The following is an 11,933-nucleotide window of genomic DNA, read 5'->3' on the forward strand; positions in this document are numbered from 1 at the left end:
ATCACACTTCCTGCACTTCATCATTTTGCTATCACAGTCATCGTCATCATAGCACTTATTACAGAGCAGGCAGACGTTGCCTGGGAAGGAAAATAAATAAATAAATTACACAGTTTAGTAATAGTTTAAAGGCATAGAATAAACATCCAGAATGAATAGCACTGACCTTTAGCTAAGAGTTTGGCACAGTCATGACACAAAGAGAAATCATGTGACCACTGAGCATCCCAGGCTTTCCCTGGTTTGGTGGCTCCACAGCTCTTACAGCGCACACACTTGTTGCAAATCTGTGGCAAAAGGAAAAATAATCATGGGAGAATGCACCAAAATTACCACAAATGTTACAGACATCTAAGATTGAGAGTGTACCCAGACTCTTTTCTTCTTGGTGGGTCTGGTAGGGTGGTTGGGTCCCAGGCACTCAGGGTGATAGCTATTTCGGCACTTGTCACACTCCAGTAGCTGCTAGAGGATTAAAAAAATAATTTTAAAAATTTTGATTCCATCTGGATATTGAGCGTTTGTCTTTTATGAAGGTTTCGGAGGCTTTTAGAGAGAAATAAGCCCAAACTTGGAAGTTGCTTAGTCGGTCATCAAGCGTACCAAAAGGAAATGATAATTCCAGAGAGCTGACAAGCATTTGCCTTTCATAAGGAGGTATTTTTCACTAGCACATACCAAATGAGGACATTCATCATTTGTGATCCAAGCTGACTCATGCTTTGAATATTAAACTTTTCCATTTATCTTTAACCATTACATCAGATCGCATCCCATCCTTTTAGATCTGATGGTCATATGACTTAGCATTGTGTGAAATAAACAAGCTTTTTAGGAATAATTACATGAATCTGTCTCATAATATACTAGTTCCCATTAAATCTGAAGGTTTTAAAACTTTCCTCCCTCTGTTCCAACACTCTCAGTTCTGTTACTGTTGGAAGCACTTCACTATTCCTATGATCAGAGACTCTGAAATACTAAATCAAAGTGTCCTCGACTGTCTTTAATTCTTTAGGAGAAAACCCTGAAACATGAAAAATACCTGCCATTGAGTTACTTCCATAGTAATTCTTCTATTAGTCTCACTTGTTTTAAAAAAAATTACCATTTTGTGTAATGCATTTCTGCATACAATTATTGAATATGAAGCATCTCTGATCTATTGTGACACAAATGCAACTGAATAAAGTCTTACTTTGGTTTTCTGATACTGCAGGCCACAGACGTGACAAAAGCGGCATCGGCGACAACACCAGTTCTCCCACTGTTCCTCATGGGGGCGTTCTGTCTCCCCCAAGCAGAAGAGGTGGAAGGGTTCACAGCACACCTGGCAGAAAACAAACTGAAGACGACACACTGAATAAGAACACATCCCATCATTTTTGGGTTTCAGGAATTATAAACAAAATATAGCCCACCTCTACATTACCGCTGCTGGCACAGAGAAAGCACACCACCTGCGGGGTGACTGGCACAGAGGTGAGAATGCTGAGTCCACCCATGTCCCACACATTCTCAATGTCATAGTCCTCCTTAAAATCTACTCTGATTCGATGCACTCCATCGCAGGACGCTTTCTGCTTGGCGGCGCCCTCAGTCGAAGGAGTGCTCTGGGAGTTTAAAGTACCGCTGTCAGGTTTGGGTATCTGTTTCAACTGTAAAAAAAAAAACAACATTTACATTACATCATTGCATATGGCAGATGCTTTTACAAAGTGACTTACGGTATATTTTATCAGTATGTACATCCCCTGAGAATTGAACCTGTGACCACTGCTTGTGCTATGAGTCACAGGAATATCAACATCATAAAGAATATCAACCACTATCCAGAGAAAGAGAAGACAAACCTGTTTTTATTAAAAAAAAAGTTTATGGCATAAAATGATACAAAAGTGCCTGGAACATCTGCTTACCTTTTCTTTTGGTTTAGGCTTGAGTGGTTGAACACATCGAGTGGTCTGTTTCTTTAGCTTTGCTTCGGATGCTAAAAGATGACATGACCATAAAACAAAAACATTAAAGCTACGTTAAGTCAGGAGTGTCTAGTCCTAGGCTGGAAGGTGGCTGTGCAGGAGCAGGATTGGACACCCCTATGTAAAGTTAACAGTAAATCATACATGCAGTTAATTTCCACATCTCCTTACCTGTGTCTGTGGCGGAACTGGGCTGACTTTGTTGCTGAGATTTCTTCTTGGGCTCAGTGGGCTGGGACTTTGCAAGACCTTCCTTTTTTGCTAGCAATTGGCTTTGCTGTTGCAAGGACAGCTGGGACTGTGCTGGTGGGGAAGATGGGGCAGTGTGTAGAGGGGTGGGTGAAGAACTGACCTGCTGCTTCAGTTTTTTTCGAAAGGTTGAGCTCAAAGGGGTTTGAGAATGTTTGGGGTCATCAGAAGGACTAGAGAGCAGAGGGTCCTTCGGGGAGGAAGCTGGTGAGGATGGTGTCTGCTTTTGTTTGTCCTCTCCCTGCGTAGGCAGTAGAGTTTCACTTTTCTTACGGGGAGGGTCATCTTTTGGAGGAAGGGCTGGCTTGGGGCTTGCTTCAGAACACTGAGATTTGTGATGTGAATCATTTTTTTCTGACAATTTATTCCTCCTCCTGTCCTTTTTACCTGTAGTTGATGCAAATAGACAATTAATTGAAAAATTAAGAGTATCTCTGGCTTATAAAAAGGGTGTTCCCAGAAAACTGACCTTTTGACTGCTTCTGAAGAAACTTCGACGGCATCCACTGCAAATTCTGACACTTCCGTACTCTGATGACACAAGCACAAAGTTTTAGGGACAATTACACTTTTAAAGTTCTGAAAGCCACAATAAAAAGATTTCACACTTACTTGCAACATTGCTTTTTAATATTGCGTCCCCCAAATTTGGGCTTATCCAGGCAGTTAGTGCAGATCCCACAGTCATTTGGGACTTGGCAGCCTGGACACTGCCCGCAGCGTCGAGAGCGCCGGCCCTTTCTGGGTGGGGCCTCATGGACCGTTTTCTGCCTTGTTACTGGCTTAATAGGAGGAGTGGGTGGCTCCGCCTCCTCTGATCCTGCCACTGATGATTTGTCTATTCAAGCACCATTAAAGAAAGGGTTAAAAACAATGACACTTTTCTTAAAAAAAATCAAACTAAGATGTTCTAAGATGTTCTCTCACCATCATTTCCCATGGAAGACAAGATCTTTTCTCTCTCCTCCCATGGCAAGGCACTAAGGGTAGGCATATCATCTGGGAACACAGCACGGTTGCGACCCAGAGCTACAGCTGCACGACGACACACATGCTTAATGCGTGGACCACGGACCGACGTCTCAGAAGAGTCACTCTCTTGACCCTGCACAAGACAAACAAACTGCATTTGGGAAAAACAACCTGGGAACATCTTTCAAACCAAAGGGGACAGCAAAAGACAGGACATACCGGTAATTTGGGTTGATCGCCAGGTTGTACCTCTCTCTTCTCTATCCTATTGAGCTGAGCTTTAGCTTCTTTCAGCAGTTTTGCGACACGCCTGTCTGTGACTGGCTGTTTCTCGGCATGATCTAACACGGAGTCCAGTGATGTGGTGGCAGGGGGTTTTCCCATCTGCCCTGCTTGGGTAGGAGCACTCAATTTCTCCTTGTCCTTCTCCCTCTCTACTCCCCCCGCTTCAATACTCTTCTCTGAAGGTCTGCCTTTTTTGGCCAGACGACCCTTGGAGGATAAGGCCCCAACAGGTTGAACTGCTGCAGAGTCACTTGGGGAGGCCTCTGCACCAGAGTCAACAGTGACTGACTTCTTTCGACCAGGTGTCCTTTTTTGGGTGAGAGATTCTTCAATGTCCCTGGCCTCCATTGGAAAGAGGCTGGATGTAGAATTAGGGGAAGCCTCTGATGGAAGGCTCTTCCTTCTTTTATCCCAGTCTTTCCTTCCATCTCTTTTGTTTTCCTTTTCACGCTCTCTATTCTTCTCCATGTCCCTGTCCTTCTCCTTTGTACCTGTGTCTCTAGTATCAGAGACGCTCGGTTCCCTTCCTGCTTTTCCAGTTCCCCCACCTGATCCTTGATTACTGGGGGTAAAACGTGGGAAAAGCTGTGAAGATGAAGCAGAACTCCCACTCACACCGAGACCCCCTGCTGCTCGCCGCCCATCAGAAACTCCGTGGCTCGTAAGGCCAATGGAGCCTGAGGGGAAGCCACTGAAAGAAGCTTGTGATAAGGCACTGGCAGCAAGTGGACGGATTGCAACTCCAGGCAATGGACTGGAATTCCCAGTCACGCTTATGGGAACAGAACTGCTAATCATGGATTGTTCAGAGGCCTTCCCTGTTTGAACTCCTGACTGACTGCTTCTAGTAGTCATAGAGTGTGAGTGTGACCTGGGTTGCCCACGTGAGAACCTAGACCCCTTTCTCTTTTTGTTTGATGTTGGTGAGACCTGAAGGGGAGACAGAGAGCCAGGGCTGCTCCCTGATGAGGATGGGAGGGTGACAGACTCAAAGATGCGGGAATGAGCCGGACTTGGAGTGAAGAAAGGGGGACGTAGTAGGGGGCTACGCTTTTGGAGTGGCGTTTCAAACCGCGATGAGGGGTGCTGGTGGTGATTGTGCTGAGGATGATGATGCAGGGGGGAGAAAAGTCTGGAACCTGTCCCAGCTGCACCACCAGCTTGCACTGGGAATCCTCCTGGTGCGACGCCACCTCCACCAGGTCCTGGTGGCATGAGGCCCACATCCTCAGCAGTCAGTGGAGGAGGACGAAAGTTGTCAAAAGTGGGCTTGCGGATAAGGCCCTCCTTTGCATACTTGGCAGAGGAGAAGTACTTATTCTCAGCACATGACAAAGACTTCCAGCGGAAAGTGGGCTCTCGTAGTATGGAGCGGCGTTTGTCGTGAGAGCTGGAGAGTATTGGAGAGGTGGGCAGAAAAGGGGCAATGGAATGTGACATCATCCATGGAGAGGAGTGATGCTCAGGTGCATTAGATGAAGCTCCGTGAGGAGGGCTGAGAAGAGGAGGAGGTGGTGGGGAAGAGGATGACGATGCCGTGGAAGAGGCTTGTTGAGATCCAGCTTGTGAAACCCCTGTGGCTGGGCTGATGATGGCCTGTTTCCTTCCACCAATCAGGCTGCCCCTACCACGGGCCACTAAAGCACCCCGCCTGTGACTCTGACCTCTGCGACCCCGACTGCTGCGCTCCATCAACACTATATGGTCTGGCTCGGATGGTGGTGATGGTGGGTGCGAGGCGTGGTGCAGGCTGGCCTCGGTCTCTCCCTGAGAGGCAGGGGAATGATCTGCCTCTTCTGAGAGGGCCGGGGTGCCCTCAGAGGCCTGGGAATCACAGGAGGAGTCATCAAGACTAGGGCTGCTGGAACGAGATGACTCGCCAGAAGAGAGCTGAGAGGAATGCTGCGAAACAGCACTGGAGCCACAAGATGCTGCACTGCTACTGAATCTCCCGTTGCTAGTGCTATTATTGCAGCTGCTGTTAAGGAGACTGGCTGCAATGTTGTTGGCGCTGCCAGTCAGGACAGGAGGTGGGGGAGGAGGGAGAGAGTCCACAGCAGGGCCTGCCCTGGGTGTGGCAGTGGTTCCAATTGTGACGGGAGCTGTGGAAACAAGAGCTGGGGCGGGTGTTATGGGTTGAGGTGCTGGAGCAGATGATGCAGAGTCCAATCGAGCAATTTTCATGTGTGGTGGTGGAGTGCTGAAACTGCCCACATCCTCAATAAACCGCTTTGGAGTCTTGATGATGCGCAACGACACTGTGCTCACAACAGGCATGATAAATTGCCTGATGTTTGTTAGTTGCGTTCGCCTCCTGTGCTTCCCACCCTCAAGACCTGCAGTTCCCTGGGTGCCAATAGCTTCTTTTTCCAATAGCTTCTTTTTCTGGGCCCCCTTCTTTGCCCGCTGCAGCAGCTGCTTTGCAATAGTGGCATCAGTGCGTTTGGAGGGAGGGACAACCCGCACAGGTTTGATATGGCGAGGGCTCTGACGTAACCCTAACGGCCTCCCGTATTTATTTGGGGTCATTGGGTTGACTGTAGGGGAGTCATGGGGATCTGGGCTAGTGCGTTCATCAGCAGGATGAGAAGCCCTAAGCTTGAGATATTGTGGAGTTTGGGCACGAACCCTGAAGGCCTTATGTTTGGAAGCCCCAGGTGCCATGGTGGTCATCTCCTGGGCCAAGGAGGTGTTAGCAGCCTGAGCAGCAGCGGCAGCAGCTTCAGCTTTGAGGCGCTCGACAGAAGGTGGCCTGCCCCGCCCCCGTCTTCGCACACCAGGAACTGGGACACTCTCCCTCACAATGGCCTTCAGCTTAGACTTCAGTGGGCTCAGTTTGACATCCTGCAATCTTTTCAGTTTGGTCACTTTGGACTCCCGGCTGATTTTGTGAAGTTTAGCCTCAGATCCCTGATGGTGCCCAGAACCAAGCAGAGTTTGCCTTTTCTCCTTGTCTTCGTCCTCCACACCGTCCTTGTGGTGTGTGGGACTGGAGCTGCACTGCTGTTCTGCATCCCCATCCTCTTCAGGGAGTGCATGGCCGCTCTGTTGCCAGCTCCTCTGGCTGGCAGAAGCAGGAGGGCGGCCTCTTCTTTTTTGTTCTCCAGTGCCAGGAGGCCTCCCTGGTGGTCGTTTTACCTTCTCTGTAGGAGCTGTGGCGAGAGGCAAAGGGGCTGTCTCAATATCAGTGCCAACTCTCTGCACAGCTAGAGCCCTAGGAGGACGTCCTCTGGGTTTCTTTTCTGGTGAGATAGAACCTGACAGAAAGAGAAAGCACTACATTAATAAGCTCTACGTCTCTTCATGTTAAAAAAAAAAAAAAGAGCAAGTTAGATCTTAAAAGGTCAAAGTTTTTTTTTATAATTGTTTTACAATTATTTTACAACACATTTGAAGACAAGATAAGATTAGAGATGTAAAAGATACTCTACCTATTGACGTCCTTCCTAGGCTATGGATTCTTCTGTTGTCACTGACTGTGCTAAAGCCTCCAAATTCCTCCTAAAGAAATGAAAAAAGAGAGAGAGAGATTCAATTAACTGGTTCAGTGTGATTTAACCTTAAAGGGGTCATGATGCTTTTTTAAAGATCATTATTTTGTGTATTTGGTGTAACAGAATATGTTGACATGCTTTAATGTTAAAAAAACACATTATTTTTCAAATACTGTACATTATTGTAGGTCCTACGAAACCAAAATTTTCTTTTAGCCAAACCCATTTCAAACAAGGTTATCTTATTATATTATTGTTACCTTATAGAATCAAGAATACATCCATTCCAGACACGGAAGACGCTCAGATTTGAATTTCCAACATTTATTTTACCAACCAAACATGTTAGAAGTACACACACATAAATTTAAATAAAGACGAACCCCGGCTGGCCAGCCATCGGTCCCTTTCTCTGTGTCAGACTTAACTTGTTTGTTGTCGTCTTCTAAATAATGCCGCGAGTGGGGCTTGCGTCTGCGCAGTGCAACCTGATGCAGTGAGACACAGGAAACAGAAATACTGCAAAATAATAATAATAACGCGACTAAACGAGACAAAATAACGTATAACATTTCGTTTCGGTCAACGAAAATTAAGAGACATTTTAGCATAGTTTTTATTTTGACGCTCGCACGCATGCACACGATGCGCAAAACTCCGCATTTGAACAGTCAATAGCAAATACTTAAACTAATAACAAAACAGTAGCTGATTCAGAGTCAGAGATGTCAGAATGACCTCCTCTCCTAGGTTCACGAAACGGTCGTCCATAAAATGCATTGCTGTTCTGTTGCAAGTAATCTTAAAGATTCCTAAATGCATCTACTTTCGGAAGGCCAAATAAAGGGCTTTTGCTTTCGCCTAGAAACACACGGCGTCTCCCTGACATGGCTGCTTCAACACTAACTGTGGTTACTGAAACCACGCCTTCTTTCTTTGCATGCAAATTTGGGCGGCATTATGCAAATATTTCCACATAGTGAGGTAGATATGTGGGGGCGTCTTAGATCGAGCCTTTTTAGGGGGGCGGGGCAGAGTCTTAACTTTGATAAAGAATATCTCTTTGGTTTTGAGACTTTAGTCTTTGCAACTTCAGGGATCTTATCTATGCCCAATCAGCTTGTAACACTCCAAAGAGAAAGGAAAACTTGAAATCGCATCATATGACCCCTTTAAGAGATTTCCTTTTTTTTCTAAATGAGCATCCACAAAAATCAAACAGGCTACTGTCAAAAAGAGCCATTCGGTTCTGCTACACCATCTCATGACTAAGAAAATGCTGACCCCTCAGTATTAGCAATTCTCATCCTGAAACCACCGAACAGTTGCTGACAGCTCTGGACTCAAGTTTTGAGGTAAAAAAAAAAACAGGCTCAGTAACCCTAATGAATTAAAAGACAGCATGGAACTAAAACAGGCAACTGCAGAAAACCTGAATGCAAACAGTTCATTATGCAAGATTTGAGTGTACCCTAAATTTTCGTTTTCAGCCTGGCAGCTTGGCTACTTGCCCAAAACAACAGACTTTTAATCGCTCAAAAGTAGGCGAAACTATTTCTGTGCTCTACCTACAACTTGAGAAAGTAGCAAACTCATCTGTGATGGCACCTCCTACTGAGATGACCAGTTCTGCCAATTCCACTCAGGTATCCTTAGCAGATGCTGTCGCTAGGCTGCATGACATCAGCACTGTTCTCACTGAGGACATCTGTTGCAATGGCCGCATCGCCTGACAACTGCTCCACCTCCGTCAATCAAACAGACTAAGCTTTGCAGACGTCCTATGATAGGATTTTATTAAGCTCCAGGCTTTTATGATAGCCCTGTGCTTATCTCACACCTGACATGAGGGATACAGGGAGGAATGCTGATTACATGGCCCATTTGGGCTTTCGCCTTCCTGATCTAATTCTGTTACAACATTTTAGGTAAGCCATAATTCCAAATCCATTTTTGAGTCAACTTAAACGCTCCATATCCCTTTAAGTCAGCCACATTTCCCACATTTATCAGATTTTTCAACAGGCTTACAGTGCAGATGATTACTGTAATTACTGTCTGCTCTGCAGCTGGGCACGCTGTTTTATGTTGTGATAAAAATGTCTCAGTCATTGAAATGTCCTTGGTGTGAATTAAGTTGTACTCACAAGGACACACACTGAGAGAAAGCGTACTCTAATCGTGTGTGTGTGTGTTGTGTGTGTAGAGGCCATTTCCACAGAGCATTTAAAAGGATTTTATGGACCTAACTGAAACTGGGTGTGCATCAAAAGGAATTCCCTGCAACTATGAGTTCTGAAGTAGAGATGCGCAAAATGACGTTTTTAAGATCAAATAATCAAGTATTCAATCTTAAGGGAGACCTGTATTGGACAAAAAGGAGGGAATTTAAATCAGATGCTTTATTTGAATTCAAAAACAGCTAGACAGAGCAGAATGAAATGGGAAGGAGCATTACAAAACGTGTTTGAAATGTGTAAGTTTGGCCATTTTACGTTTTCACAGTGCCTTAAATACAACGCTCATGGCAGAACGCTCATATAAAATATGACTGCCAATATACATCTATCTGCATGTGTATGGCCATGGCATTGCTGGCTCGAAAGGGATGAATTTACACGCATAACACAAAGAGAAAACTACAGAAAACTAAACTAAGATTCAGTCTTCAGAAAACCAATCTTCAGAAAATGAGTGAGCAAGTGACACTGCATCATAATATAGCCTACATATATGCCAATGTGCCCAACCCTTTGCTTAAAGTTTTCTACATGTTACTACTATTACAGAGTGTAAATGGGTCTTCATTAGATTGAACAAGTACTGACAACATTTCACTATGCACTAAGCCCTACCTCTCAAAAGATGATTAATGTCTGCAAGTTCCTTAAACAGCCTATTGTGTTGATTTTCAAGCCTTAGGGGGCGTTTCATTTCATATTCTTTATTTATAGCAGCATGTGGGGCTGCAGCTAAATTCCCTTCGGTCCAGTTTGTAGAACAGATGCCACCGGAGACTGCACACATACAAGTCCAATCTCTCTAACAAATCCCCATTCAGCTTTCATTTCAACATATGGCGACAAATTTCTTATGGGAAGCAGAACAAAATGAAATGAGAGTATGTTATCAGATGAACAATGTTAACAAATCATCTTGATTGAGTAATTTTTTCATATCCAATCAATGATGGGCAAAAGACCAGTAATGGGGAGCTAATTCAGATAAGGGTGAAATAATACACATAAATCACCAGAGATAATAATGTTAACAGTGCAAAGTGAATTCGTTAGTCTAATTTTTGTCCTCCAGCTCTTTTGAATGCAGGCTCTCGGAGCTACGATGACTTCATTGCAGCTCTACTGTTGTGCCGAAGGTGATCGAATACAAGAGAGCTGCGAGCAGTGGAGCTCAAAGTCAGTGTGACACCATGAGTAGCTCTCAATGACAGCACGACTCTGCCTCAGGCACTCAAAACAAAGCACGCACGCGCACACACACTGACACACACACCCTCCTCCACCTTGTGCATGAGGCACACTGCAAGATGTAAACAAAATCCCAAGACAAGAGGAAAGGGAGGAGGGATGAAAGGATGCAGGGAGGGAGAAACAGGGAACAGAGCATCATTCTGACCATAAAGGCATGGAGCGAAGATGCAGCGTGATGAAAAGGCTCAGTGGACAACAATTATCATCATTATCGTTATTAACCTTTAACCAGGCAAGTAATTTAAGAATGAATTCATATTCACAACAACAGCCTGTCAGGAGAATATCAATCTCCTGGAGGACATACAGAGAGACATAACATAATACACACACACAATTCATCAAAACATAACACACAAAAAAAGATTAGTTAAAACATGAAAAGCTAATCTAAACAGCACACCCACGCACTACAAGTAGCCTGATTATCCGCTCCGGCGGAGCTGCTCAATCAACACCCACGGCTAAGACGGAGGGGGGAGCGGCGATACTGGGCTCGAAAAGTGACACTCGGCTCGGCCAAGGAGCCTGAGCACCTGCTGTCAGTGCAGGATGGGGAGGAGAGATAGTGGGGGCCGAGGGGGTAACACAAAAACACTTGTTTGTTACTCTCTACTTACATTATTTTTGTTCCGACATCTTTATTCCCCAGACAATTGGACACTTAAGTCACACAAAATAAATAAATAAATACCTTAATATAAATGACAACATTCAAAAATTATATACTTCTACAAAAAAGGTTTTAAGGCTTTAGCAGGTGACATAAAAACACTTTTAGTCTCTAATTACTTTAATTTCCAAACAATAGCAAAAAAAATCTAAAAAAACAAAAAAACAAACAAAAAAAAAAGGACATTTAAGCCACATTAAATAAATAAATGCTAAATATACAATTTCTATTTATACTTAGAATAATTTAATTATTATTATGAATGACAAACAACATTAACCGAAAAATTATATACAGGTGCATTTCAATAATTCAACTCAAATTGTTAAACTCGTGTATTAAATAAATACAATGCACACAGACTGAAGTAGTTTAAGTCTTTGGTTCTTTTAATTGTGATGATTTTGGCTCACATTTAACAAAAACCCACCAATTCACTATCTCAACAAATTAGAATAATTCATTTTTAACAAACATTTTTAGTTGATTGTTGGCCTTCTGGAAAGTATGTTCATTTACTGTACATGCACTCAATACTTGGTAGGGACTCCTTTTGCTTTAATTACTGGCTCAATTCGGCGTGGCATGGAGGTGATCAGTTTGTAGCACTGCTGAGGTGGTATGGAAGCCCAGGTTTCTTTGACAGTGGCCTTCAGCTCATCTGCATTTTTTGGTCTCTTGTTTCTCATTTTCCTCTTGACGATACCACATAGATTCTCTATGGGGTTCAGGTCTGGTGAGTTTGCTGGCCAGTCAAGCACACCAACACCAGGGTCATTTAACCAACTTT

At 44.3% G+C, this 11,933-nt stretch overlaps 1 protein-coding gene across 3 annotated transcripts in view; it reads right to left on the reverse strand.

Moving 5' to 3' along the window:
* kmt2a (lysine (K)-specific methyltransferase 2A) overlaps positions 1-11,933 on the reverse strand; it is a 32,744-nt gene that overhangs the window by 14,568 nt on the left and 6,243 nt on the right. For 2 of the 3 annotated variants that reach the window (XM_016272596.1, XM_016272598.1), the window contains exons 2-12: positions 6,917-6,986; positions 3,420-6,742; positions 3,156-3,333; positions 2,841-3,066; positions 2,698-2,759; positions 2,151-2,615; positions 1,920-1,990; positions 1,422-1,658; positions 1,199-1,345; positions 370-465; positions 167-287 (exon numbers count right to left, since the gene is read on the reverse strand). In XM_016272596.1, coding sequence (XP_016128082.1) covers positions 167-287; positions 370-465; positions 1,199-1,345; positions 1,422-1,658; positions 1,920-1,990; positions 2,151-2,615; positions 2,698-2,759; positions 2,841-3,066; positions 3,156-3,333; positions 3,420-6,742; positions 6,917-6,986 — 4,996 coding nt within the window. The remainder of the gene's footprint in view (positions 1-166; positions 288-369; positions 466-1,198; positions 1,346-1,421; positions 1,659-1,919; positions 1,991-2,150; positions 2,616-2,697; positions 2,760-2,840; positions 3,067-3,155; positions 3,334-3,419; positions 6,743-6,916; positions 6,987-11,933) is intronic. The other variant, XM_016272597.1, reaches the window with a different exon arrangement.

Source organism: Sinocyclocheilus grahami, unplaced genomic scaffold, assembly GCF_001515645.1.
Source record: "Sinocyclocheilus grahami isolate Dianchi unplaced genomic scaffold, SAMN03320097.WGS_v1.1 scaffold72.1, whole genome shotgun sequence".
NCBI classification, from domain to species: Eukaryota; Metazoa; Chordata; class Actinopteri; order Cypriniformes; family Cyprinidae; genus Sinocyclocheilus; species Sinocyclocheilus grahami.